The sequence below is a fragment of the Triturus cristatus genome, chromosome 12 (genome assembly GCF_964204655.1).
Source record: "Triturus cristatus chromosome 12, aTriCri1.1, whole genome shotgun sequence".
NCBI classification, from domain to species: Eukaryota; Metazoa; Chordata; class Amphibia; order Caudata; family Salamandridae; genus Triturus; species Triturus cristatus.
The window spans coordinates 575,475,993-575,488,811 of NC_140595.1; the positions used below are offsets into that span (position 1 = coordinate 575,475,993).

Below are 12,819 nucleotides of genomic sequence, written 5' to 3' on the forward strand. Positions count from 1 at the left end.
GTGTTGAGGAGGTCCCAGATTTCTTTGGTGTACTTGTGTAGGGAGCGCACGTAGAGGAGGATGCAGTTCAGTGGTTTGTGAGCAGTGATGTCTGGTAGGCTGGGGGCTGCTGCTGGGATCCAGAAGTGGGTGCAGGTGCAGTGGCAGTGTCAACAGGAGATCGGCTTGGGTGTCACTCTGCGTTAAAAGCCGGCAGTTGTTGCTGGGTGTGGGGTTGAGAGCGCCGAGGGTGCTGGGGTCGTAGCAGAGGTGGGTCGGAGGACCAGGGTCCCTGGCACTGGTCCTGGTCGGGTCACGGACAGACACAGACAGGCCTGCACGCAAGCACCGCGTCAGCGGCGCGGACGTCAGAAAGTAGGGGGCGGGGAGGGCGGTCAACTGTGAGGCAGGAAGGACACGCTGGAGGGAGAGAGGAGAGCAAAAAGAAAAGAGGGAATAGAGAGCAAAAGAGAAAAGAGAGCACAGAGAGAAAAGAGAGTAGAGAGAGCAAAAAGAGAAAATAGGGCACAGAAAAAAGCCAAGAGAGGTGGAACAGCAGAAGAGCAGAGTGCTCTCCCGCTGGACCACCAGGGATGAGGCACAGGCAGAAGCCTGCAGGAGGAGGAGGGCCTCAAACCTTCAGCAAAACGGAGAGCTCAGGGCTCAGAGGGCAGCATTTACTGGTGGAGCTGTGCGGGGGAGAGCAGACACACTGACCAGGTCTGTAAAGGCACACTGTCTGCAGCTTGTATTGATTGTAAATCCATCCCATTATACAAGAGTGCCATTGATGGAATTGTCCCTGTAGTTCTGGTATGGATGCCTACCTATAAATACCTTCAAAGGGAAGTGGCACAATAAAATGGATATGGTGGATGAGTCTTGTAGCTGCTGCCAATGTGGCCTTGAGTCAGTCAAGCATGTTGAATTCTTCTGCCCCCTTTATAATCAGTCCTGAACCAAATTGATTGCCCCTCTTTGCAGGAAATTGGGACTCAGGATGCGTTCAGAATATTGCTGACAGATTCAAATTGGATCGTAATATTTTGTATGGCCAAATTCCTTATGGCAATGTGGATTAGACACGCAGAACAAGTTAATTACCTTCAGTAACGCTTTTACTGGTGGATACAATATCTGGCTGTGGATTCCTCACCTTTTGAATACTCCCTGTGCCAGCATTCCGCGGGAAAATTCTTTCCTAGCTCTCCCACGTCGACGAGGACGTCACAATGGACTGGCTCCGCTCGCAGCACCGTATGATGTCATCGGACTCACAAAGGGACCTCGTCGGCGTGCTGACGTCAGTTCCACCCATTTTGTTCCATGCCACTGAGGCAAACGGGTGGACCGACACATTTTCAAATATATACATAGCATATCAAATATATACATGCATATAAAATCACCATTGCATAATTAATAAAAGTAAAGAGAAGTAGCAAGGGAAAAGCATTTCTCATCATTAAAAAATAAATTCAAATTCAAAAATTCTTTATTTCGGCCAATTTGGCCATAAAAGAGTACAGAGTAAAACACAAAGGGGAAGAAGGGGGGAAGGAAAGGCAAGTAACATTTAAAATTCATTTATATACACATGGGAATATTTTCGTACAGGCAAAAGTACCCTCTCATCTGTAAAATATGTAAAAATACATCAGGTTCCAAACACTCATTTCATAAACATTAAGGCTAGCAATCGATATCGATTAATTTACGCCGCTTACACCACATAGCTAGGAAAAATTTAGAAAGTGCAAAAACAATAGGTCTCGATGTACTGGTTTTAAAAATTCTAAAAGCATTCAGGCAATGTTTAAAACCCAGATTTCTGCACAATGGTATCAACCAATATTTTCTTGATTTGGTATATGCTGGACAAAAGAAGAGAACATGAAGCTCATCTTCTAAGTCGCAGCTGCAGGCCGGGCAAGACTTATTAGAGGAGGCCGTCCACTTGCTTGTGACGGCCTTGAGGGGTAAAGTGCCATGTCGCCATTGGATAAAAAGTTTGCGCGCTAAAATCGGGAAGACAACATCCATGAAGTCCTCGAAATAATAAGAATTTTTGAATTCTAAAAAAGAGATAGTGAGGGAACCTGCATTAGGGGCCGTGATTAAAAGTTCCAGCTTTTGCCTTTTATAGATTTTGGTAAACATCTTTCGTGATATCCGGCCACATGCCCTATCTGGATCTTCCCACATGGATTGTAGTCCTAGACTTAGAAGTTCACGCTTAATGAACGCAAGCCAGGGAATTTTGCTTACACAATTAAAACTAAGGATCTGTTTGAGTTCGTCCCTATAGTTTAAAAGATCTGGAGTGGTCCATAGTCTGTGCCAGAACCTTAGGGGCTTTACTGCTAGCTCATTTGCAATAGGCGTCAGTCCCAGGTCTAACCTCAGCGGTGTTAATGGAGTACTCTGAGGAAGCGATAGTAATCGCCTTGCAAATTTGGACTCAACTTTAGTGATTTCAGGGGCAGCACAGTGACCCCAAAGCTCACCCCCATAGAGAGCAGCTGGCCTTGCTTGCGTCTTATAGACTTCCAGGGCAGGACTCACTGGTCTAAAGCTTGATGAGTTGGAAACCTTTGAGATAGCACCCGACAGCTGTGAAAGTCTCATGTGGGATTTGGCTTTTTGCGGACCCCATGACAAATTTTCATGAATTGTAACACCCAGGTACTGGAAGGTCTTAACCCTTTCCAGACATACATCGCCCAGTGATGGATTTGCGCGAGTATACACTGGCGGGTTAAAGATCATGAATTTTGTTTTGTCAGCGTTGATCTCAAGGCCTCTACTCCGACAGAAGTCCCCAAAGCCATTCAATATCCTCTGGATCCCCATGGGAGATTTGGAGAGTAGGAGGGTGTCGTCCGCGAACATGATCGCCGGCACCCTCCTACCAGCCAGCCTTGGTGCGTCATTGTCAGGAACACTGTCCAGATGTGAGATTACCCCGTTGACATAAAGGCTGAACAGGGTCGGTGCTAAGACACAACCCTGTCTCACCCCCCTGCCAACGTGGAACCTTGGTGACAGCGTCCCATTCTTGCCACAGCGTACCTGGGCGAAGTTCCCCTCATGCAATCTCATGAGTAGCACTAAAATCTGATACGGGAGGCCCAGATCCTGAAGGACAGCCCACAATTTTCCCCTAGGAACTAGGTCAAACGCTGGGCTGGGCTGACCGGAGGTCGACCAAGACCATATAGAGGCTGCCACCCTCTACCTTTACCGTCTTCCAGTACAGTAGGATCAGTCGGAAAATTTGGTCCATAGTGGACGTATTCCTTCTGAATCCCGCCTGGAAGGGGCTCAGTACGTCGTGATCCTCCATCCACGTCAACAAATGGTCCAGGACCAGTCTTGCAAATATTTTTTGTTGAACGTCGATTAAACTGATTGGCCTGTAGTTGGCTGGGAGCAGAGGTGACCCCTTCTTAAATATCGGGACTATCTCTGCTCCCAGCCAAGTACTGGGAATTTCCATGCCTCTCGAGTTAGCGTTAAATACGACGAGGAGATAGGGGCCCCAGATTTCAGGTTGGTGTCTAAAAAGATCCCCCGGTAATTTATCAAGTCCCGGGGCCTTTCCCGCTGAAAGTTTGCCTATTAAGCTTATCACCTCCCCCAAGGTAAACTCCAGGGGCTCCTGCTGATCTTCTGGGACTTGTGAGTCGGGCAAACTACACAACGCGGCTTCCCCCCCATATAGGCCTTTAAAATGGGCCTCCCATGCTGATGCCGCAATATTCGGTTCTATGGCAGACTTTAAGTCACCCGAACCATGGTTAACAAGTGACCAAAATCTGCATGCATCTTTTGTGTCCAGGGCTAGCTTTAGGTTCATCCACCTTTCCATATCCCATTCTTTTCTTGCATGCCCCATAACCTCTTTGTACTGCAATCTGCAATCTCGAATCGCCATTTTGCTGTGCCCTGCCTTAATTGCTGTAACAAGATTGCTCTTTGCTCTCCTGCATGCTGAATTATACCAGGATGAGGCAGATTGTCTGGGCCTTCTCGTGGGTGCCTGGGGGTAGAAGACTTCAGCCAGGTTATTGGCCAAATCTGAGTGGATTACACTAAGTTCTCCATTGAAGTCACTAGGAGCATCTTGGGAGATTAGAGTTTCGACCTCCAGGAATCGTGAAAGAACTATGTTGTAGACTTTAGCTAAATTCTCTTCCGAACCTACTATTCTCCCCCACTTTACCCTACGCCTGTTACTTGATAAGATCAAACCAGTACCCTCATCATCTCCTCCTGCATTAAGTGAGTCTGTTTCTTGTTGCCCTGGATTCACCAACTCCAGGCGTAACACGTTATGGTCACTATCAGCCCTCTGAACTACCCTAAAATCAATGAGCATCGACCACATCCGGGTTTCCACCATGATGTAATCGATTCGGGACTCTTGCCCCTTCTTGTTATAGGTGCATACTGACGGGCTATCGGACGCTAAACGGCCATTACAAGCCCTAAGGGAATTATTTAATGCAAGGGCTGTGATCTGAGTAGCCAATGGGGACCACACCATAGGGCGTGGGGACTGACATTGGGAATCGCCCAATAGTCGTCCTCTCCATAAGCGCACCATCGCTACTTCCAAAGAAAGGCTCATATTGGCAATTCACATCCCCTGCCACCAAAAGCCTAGAATCCCCTGGCAATGTACTCAAGAATTGGGATAAATCATCGATTGTGGATGACTCGAGCCCTATCCGAACTGGCCGCAAATAAACATTCACAACCGCCAGTCCATACCCATTGGGCCATTTTAGCACTAAACACTGCAAATCCTCTGAATGAGTGGGCATATTTTCCACCACGCAACCCAAGTGAAGAGCAACCCATATAGCCAATCCCCCAGAAGGTCTTCCTTTCCCTCCCGACCTTGCAGGTACATGATAAGTGGCATATCCCCCTCTTGAGTGTTCCTCCCTGGCCCAAGTCTCCTGGAACAAGCATAAGTCCATCTGGTCTACCAGTGCACCCCACTCTGTGCAATGTAGCTTGTTTGTTATACCCGCCACGTTCCAGGACAGTATTTTAATTGATCAAGCATGCTGAATTCTTCTGCCCCCTTTATAATCAGTCCCGAGCCAAATGGATTGCCCCTCTTTGCAGGAAATTGGGACTCAGGATGCGTTCAGAATATTGCTGACAGATTCAAATTGGATCGTAATATTTTGTATGGCCAAATTCCTTATGGCAATGTGGATTAGGCGCGCAGAACAAGTTAATTACCTTCAGTAACTCTTTTACTGGTGGATACAATATCTGGCTGTGGATTCCTCACCTTTTGAATACTCCCTGTGCCAGCATTCCCTGGGAAAATTCTTTCCTAGCTCTCCCACGTCGACGAGGACATCACAATGGACTGGCTCCGCTCGCAGCACCGTATGACGTCATCGGACTCACAAAGGGACCTCGTCGGCGTGCTGACGTCAGTTCCACCCATTTTTTTCCATGCCACTGAGGCAAACGGGTGGACCGACACATTTTCAAATATATACATAGCATATCAAATATATACATGCATGTAAAATCACCATTGCATAATTAATAAAAGTAAAGAGAAATAGCAAGGGAAAAGCATTTCTCATCATTAAAAAATAAACATGACATATAAATGAAACACCATTTTTTTAATTATTTTTTTTTGGTAGAAACAGGTGGACAACGGGAAGGCGGGTGGGAGCGTGAGGAATCCACAGGCAGCTATTATATCCACCAGAAAAAGCATTACCAAAGGTAAGTAACTTGTTCTTCTGATGGATACTTCTGCCTGTGGATTCCTCACCTTTTGAATAGATTCCCAAAGCCGTACCTCACCCGGAGGAGGGTGTCCACCTGCATAGACCAAAAAAATCTTGCAAAACAGAGCGAGCAAAATGGCCATCCCTCCTAATCTCAGAGTCCAAGCAGTAATGCTTTGCAAAGGTGTGGAGGGAGGCCCAAGTTGCTGCCTTACAGATATCAAAAACAGGAACACCTCTAGCCAAAGCAGAAGAAGTAGACTTAGCTCTGGTGGAATGAGCTCTGATACCTTCAGGCGGTTCCTACTTGGCCAGGGCATAGCAAATCTTGATGCACAGGATAATCCATCTGGAAAGCATCCTCTTGTGCACTGCCTTGCCTTTTATTTTCCCAACGTAGCTCACGAAGAGCTGATCGTCCAGCCTCAGCTCTCTAGTCCGATCCAAATAAAAGCTGACAACCCTCTTAGGGTACAACCGATGCAGTCTCTCTTCCTCCTTGGGAGGGGGAGGATAAAAGGTAGGCAAAGTGATGGATTGTCCCATATGAAAAGAGGTAACCACCTTGGGAAGGAAAGCAGCCCTGGTCCTTAGAACCAACTTATCCGCATGAATGGTCAGGAAAGGAGGTTTCGAACTAAGAGCTTGAAGCTCGCTTACCCTCCTAGCCGAGGTATTAGCAATCAAGAAAACCGTTTTAAAAGAAAGAAGCCTCAACAGGCAAGAGTGGAGAGGCTCAAACGGGAGCCCATTAAAAAAGTGAGAACGAGATTCAAATCCCACTGAGGCATAATGAAAGGTGTGGGAGAAAACTTATTTGTAAGGCCCTTAATGAACCTCATGACAATGGGGGACTTAAATAAAGACAGGCTGGTGTGGCAAACATAAAAAGGCCGACAAAGTCGATAAATAGCCCTTCACATTGGCTACAGCACAACCTGGCTGTGCTAAAGAAAGAGAAAACTCCAAAATATTAGACAAGCGGGCCTTCAAAAGGTCAATGTCTCTCTCTCCACACCACTTAACAAATCTGGACCATCTGTAATAGTAAACATATTTAGTGGAGTATCGCCTGGATGATAAAATAACGTCCACTATCTCTGGCGGAAGAGAGAATGAACTCAGGTTGCCCTGTTCAATCTCCAGGCATGAAGGTGCAAGCTCTGGAGGTGGGTGTGTAGAACCTGCCCCTGCGACAGCGAGAGGAGGTCTGCCCTGAGAGGGAGACGGAGCGGAGGGTGTGACGAGAGGTGAAGAAGGTCTGTGTACCAAACCTTTCTTGGCCAATCCGGGGCGATCAATATAACTTGGGCCCGGTCTTGGCAAATCTTCCTCAGAACCCGAGGAATCAAGGGTATGGGAGGAAACGCGTAAAGGAGTTGTGAGCTCCAATCCAATTGAAACGCGTCCCCCAGCGCCCCCTGCATCGGATACTCAAGACTGCAGAACAACGGGCAGTGCGTGTTCTCGAGGGTGGCAAACAGGTCCAACCGAGGAGACCCCCCACATCTGGAAGATGCGATGGACCACCTCCAGATGAAACCGCCACTCGCACGAACATTCAGCACACACCGGCCAGATGATTTGCAAACACACAAATCCGTTGGCCCTGAGCCCAGGACCAGAGTTGCAGAGCCTCATGACAGAGGCGATACGACCCTACACCTCCCTGTTTGTTGATGTACCACATCGCAGTAGTGTTGTCCGTCAGGACCTGAACCGACTGACCGCGAAGGAAAGGGAGAAAAGCCTTCAGTGCCAAACGAATTGCCCGCAATTCCAGAAGGTTGATGTGAAGCAACCTTTCCTCTGGAGACCAAAGACCCTTGACCTCCAGATCCCCCAGATGAGCACCCCACCCTAGAGTGGAGGCATCCGTGATCACTGTGGCCACCGGCGGAGGAGGCTGAAAGGGCTTTCCTTGTGACAGGTTGCCCTGCACACCCCACCAAGAAAGGAAGCAGATCGCCCAAAGCCATGATATCTTTTGTAACCATAACCTCTAGACTGCACCTGGAGGCCTAAAGATCTTGCTGTAGCTCTACTGTCTTTGCAACGTTCCAAGGCTGAATCCACCTTCGAACCAAAGAGCTTTGACCCATCAAAGGGCAAATCCAGCAAGGTCGCCTGAACATCAGCTGAAAAACCAGAAGACCTGAGCCATGCGTGTCTCCTTGTAGCCACAGAAGACCCCATCACACAAGCCACAGAGTCAGCAGTGTCCATGCCTGCCTGAATCACTTGACGTGCCGCAGCCTGCAAATCCGAAAGGACTTCCAAGAAGTTGGCACGATCTTCCTCAGGCAACTTCGGAGCCAATTGTACAACAGAGTCCATCAATGCATGAATGTATCTTCCAAGAGGGCAAGTTGCATTAGTTGACTTTAGAGCCATACTTGTAGAAGAGAACACCTTCTTCGCAGCTTGGTCCATCTTCTTCGAATCCCTATCACCCAAAATGGTAGGAAAAGCACCAGAAGACTGCTTTGAGCAAGAAGCTTGGACAACTAAACTCTCCGGTGTCAGATGAGATGACAAAAAAGCCGGATCACCAGGGGCAGGCCTGTGCCTTCTCAAGATAGAACGAGATATAGCCGGAGCAGATAAAGGCTTCTGCCACACCTCCAGAATTGGATCTGTTAAGGCATCTGTAAAAGGAAGCAAAGGCTCAGAAGTTGATGAAGAAGTATTTAAAACTTCTGTTATTATATTGGACTTTATCTCCGCAGAGGGAGGTTTAAGGTCCAATAAATCAGCCGCCTTCTTTATAACCACATGTTAAGGTGCAACGTCCTGTCCAACACATCCACTTGCAGATGGCAAGCTATACTCAGGGGAATTATCTAGGCCACTAGCTTCATGAAGACCTTCAAACTTATCCAAAGAGTCCACAATTTCTCCTTCCTTCTGATCTTGTAAATACTCCTCCTCCTCAAGCAATCTCTGTGCCTCTCTCCTGGAGTGTTGCTTAGGCAACGGCATCGGTGGAGCCACACGCGGCGTCGGAGAAGACATCAACGGCGTCGATGGAGGAGCCTCGACTTCGAACCTTGACGTCGATCGAACTCGAAGTGGAGCCGACTCAGCAGCTGAAGGAGTTCGGGGAGCCAGAGTGGAGGATCTCGGCACCGGGAAATGCCAAGCTGGAGTCGACGGCAAAAAAGGCATGAAAGGAGACTGGGGATAGAACTGAGGAACACCCAGGTTGAAAGCCAATGGACCCACGGGGCCTGAAGGCGCGCCGGAAGGAGTCGAGGCTCTGGTAAACAAGCCAAACATCGCATTGAGAAAATGCGAAGAGTCAGCCCCAGGAGCAGGAAAAGGAGGATATGGATCCGTACCTTCCTGAAGGGGAGTCACCTGAGGTCGCAATGGAACCTGCGGAGCCGGGGACGGCGCCCGTACAGGTGAAGCCACACGGCCTGGAGAGGACCCACCCAGCGACGGTGACATCGCTGGAGCCGGTGAACCTTCATGTTGCGAAGAAGCATCTGAAGCCGGCAATGCCGCAACCGCAGATGGTACTGGCGTCGCCTGAGGAGAAGGAGTTGGAGAGATAAAGTCCTTCCTCCGAGGTCGCTCAGCCAGAGTAGGCGACCTCGATCTCGACCTCGAAACCCTGGCCTTCGAAGAACGATGATGAGAGGTATGTCTTCTCTTGGATTTCTTGTGCTTCTTGGACCTCGAAGTGTGAGAAGACGAAGACTTCGCCCTCTTCCTACCTCTCTTCTCCTTCGTAGCTTTGGCCATAAACAACTTGGCTTCCCACTCTTTAATCGCCTTCGGATTCATTTTCCTGCAGCTTCTGCATTCCACGACATTGTGGTCCGAAGATAAGCACCAAAGGCAGTCATCATGCGGGTCCGTAATCGACATATGCCCGCCACACTCTCTGCAGGGTTTGAATCCTGTCTTCCTGGAAGTAGCCATTCTGAAACAATTAAGAGATACAAAGTTTTCCACGATGAAAATGGAGAGCCCTAGAAAAACCGTTAAGTTTCGACGGCGTGGAAAAAAGGGAACTAAAGTCAGCACGCCGATGAGGTCCTTTTGTGGCTCTGATGACGTCATACGGTGCCACGAGCGGAGCCTGTCCATTGTGACGTCGTCGACATGGGAGAGCTAGGAAAGAATTTTCCCGCGTAATGCTTGCGCAGGAGGTATTTAAAAGGTGAGGAATCCACAGGCAGAAGTATCCATCAGAAGTATGTCAGCCACAAAGGAAACTCAGCTGATTAGCATTGCCAGGTGACCCCTTGACTCTGCACTTTCACATGATGAACAATACTAAATATACAACTATGCTGGTGTTTGCCTGTATTGGATACAAATAGGCCCTGGAATGGGCAAATACTGGTTATGACTACACTGTGTTTATAGCAGAGTTTTGGAGATGTCACATCCATCCCTAAAGCCAAAATGACACACATCTAATGAGCTGATGCAATCTACTACAACTATTGAATGTCAACAAAACTGTCTAGTAACCAACTTCAACTGCACGCAAATAGATGACAATACTACTCTCTATCTATTTTGTTCCATTCTAGGGCCCCATTTACCTTGACTCAAACAACATGGTTGTAGATACCTCACTTCCACCATTAACAATGTTCTCTATCTCTCACTTTAGCAACACTTGACCAATGCTAACCTGAGTGACAAGTGAAGATTAAGAGTGACATGGCAGACAAGTGAGAAGGGGGTAAAAGAGTGAGGTATCTTGGTTAGAGTTGGAGTGACAAGGCCTCCTGGCAGTTGCAGTCACTTCAATCTCACTTTAGCAACATTTGAGTAATGGTAACCTGTATGACTTGTGAACTTCAGTAGTGACATGTCAGACAAGTGAGAAGGGCAAAAGGAGTGTAGCATCTTGGTTAGAGTTGGAGTGACAAGGCCTCATGGTAGTTGTAGTCACTTCAATCTCACTTTCCCAACACTTGAGAATTAGCAAGCTGCATGACTAGTGAAGATCAGTAGTAACATGGGAGACAAGTGTGAAAGGGTAAAATATGTGTGACAGATATTTATAAGTGTGGTATTGTTGAGGAGGTGCTGTTGTGGAACACAAAATAAAGCACACATCACTATCACTGTACATAACTTGCCAACAAGTCCATTTGTGTACAGTGAGCCTGTATCAGCACTAATGTTTTGGCCTAGTAGGGCTTTCTACATATATATTTTTGATGATTGTTATGAAACAATTCCACACAGGTTCCCTGTATATGTGCAAATTGTTTAGAGAGCCCAACTCCCTTGCCTGGTCCATGTTGAGCATCTTTTTACAGAGGAGTCTATGGCAACAGGTAGTTGTATGACTTACAGCTGATTTCATCCCTGATGGACAGGGTTTTAAACGTGGTCTAGCAGGTAGAGCAGTGGCAGGACATGTTGGATGGGGTCTATGATGGCAGAAGATGAGTAGAGGCCTTATATCCCGTCTTTTCTACTGTCTCAGAAGTGGTGGTTGGACTGCCACGGTCACACCGGCGGTAAAGCGTCTCTCAATTGGATGGGGTTTTCACTGGCGGTCCGAGTCTCCCACAGCCTCATAGGCCCACTCCACGGCTGCTGTGGTCGGTGTTGGCTGACAGTGTCATCTGTTCGACAGAAGTCTTCGCAAAGCTAATTCGCCCTTGTAACTTGTAATGCAGCAGTCGGATTGCCGAGCTCATCGCGGTTGGACTGCCACCGCTGGTACGGCGGTTTACGGACTGCCAAACTCGTAATAAGGACCTCAATGTATGTTGAAGTATCTCTGCCCTAGATAAACTGCCAGGGTGTCAAACAGTCTCTTTAGCTGATTGATCAACATAGAAACACAAGAAGAATGAGCAATTACAATTTCTCACACACCAAATATGAAATGTTTACCTGATCCCAATCAAAAGTTAGCACTTAAGGAAAGCCAATGTTATCCTATGGGACAGGGAGGCCTCACAGTAGTGAAAAACAAATGTAGGAGTTTTTTACTACCAGGACATGTAAAACTTAAAATGAAATGTCCAACCTTTTAATTACAATAAAAGCTGCCCTTTGATCTACCTAAGGCCTACCTTAGGGGTGAAATATGCTATAAAAGAGGAGTTTAAGACTTGGCAAGGAGGATACATTGCCAAGTTGAATTGTCAGTGTAAAACTACATTCAGACTACAATGACAGACCTGGGACATGTTTTAAGTGAAAACTTCAGTGGGAGGCACAATGAGTGGTGTAGGCACACTAGTGGCATTTAATTTACGGGCCCTAGGCATATGGTATACCACTCTCCGAGGGACTTATAGGTACTTATAAGTACATTAAATATGCCAAATGGGTGTAAGCTAATTTTACCAAGTTTAGGGGAGAAAGCACAAGCACTTTAGCACTGGTTAGCAGTGGTAAAGTGCATAGAATCCTAAGGCCAATAAAAACTAATTTCAGCAAAAAGGGGAGGCAAAGCCAAAATGTTTTGGTGAAGACCACACTAAGGCTGACAGGTCTAACAGTCAGTGATTGAGACTACACTATAGTATGAAAAGGGGAAGAATAAAGAATACAAAAATCACTAATAGCATGCATTTGTGGGGCCTGCTGAATCTTTGGGGGTGGGTAACCCTGAAACATTTGAGGGTCAGCAGACTTTGAACGGGTAACCAAGAGTACTCCCAGTACACTTTAAAAACGAATCATTCAGACCACCACAATATAAAACAGAGATACACACTGTATTGGAAAGTGTTTGTAACACACCTTTGAATCTAAGACTTGCATTACAGTCATATCTCAGTGAAAAAGCTTGAGTTAAAATGCCAGGAAACACATATCACTTACCTCCTGCTGCTTTAATATAATGGTGATAAGTCTGCGCTGAAACAGATCCTTCTTGCATTCCCTCTTTCAAAACAAGTTGGTTTTCAAATGCTACGGAACAAATAACACTATTCATTACTCTAATGTGGTGTATTGTTTCATTAAATATTTTTGTTCATAAACTAAATACATACATGCATAGAAAAATTGCACATAAACTAAATGAAAATAATTGCCTGTCATATATAGGGATGTTCTCTAAGTACAACTTAGA

General features: G+C 46.8%; 1 protein-coding gene across 3 annotated transcripts in view; it reads right to left on the reverse strand.

The window, feature by feature from the left end:
* Positions 1–12,819, reverse strand: part of ABCC12 (ATP binding cassette subfamily C member 12) — a 907,115-nt gene that overhangs the window by 461,908 nt on the left and 432,388 nt on the right. For all 3 annotated transcript variants that reach the window (XM_085640128.1, XM_085640130.1, XM_085640129.1), the window contains one exon: positions 12,567–12,656. In XM_085640128.1, coding sequence (XP_085496254.1) covers positions 12,567–12,656 — 90 coding nt within the window. The remainder of the gene's footprint in view (positions 1–12,566; positions 12,657–12,819) is intronic.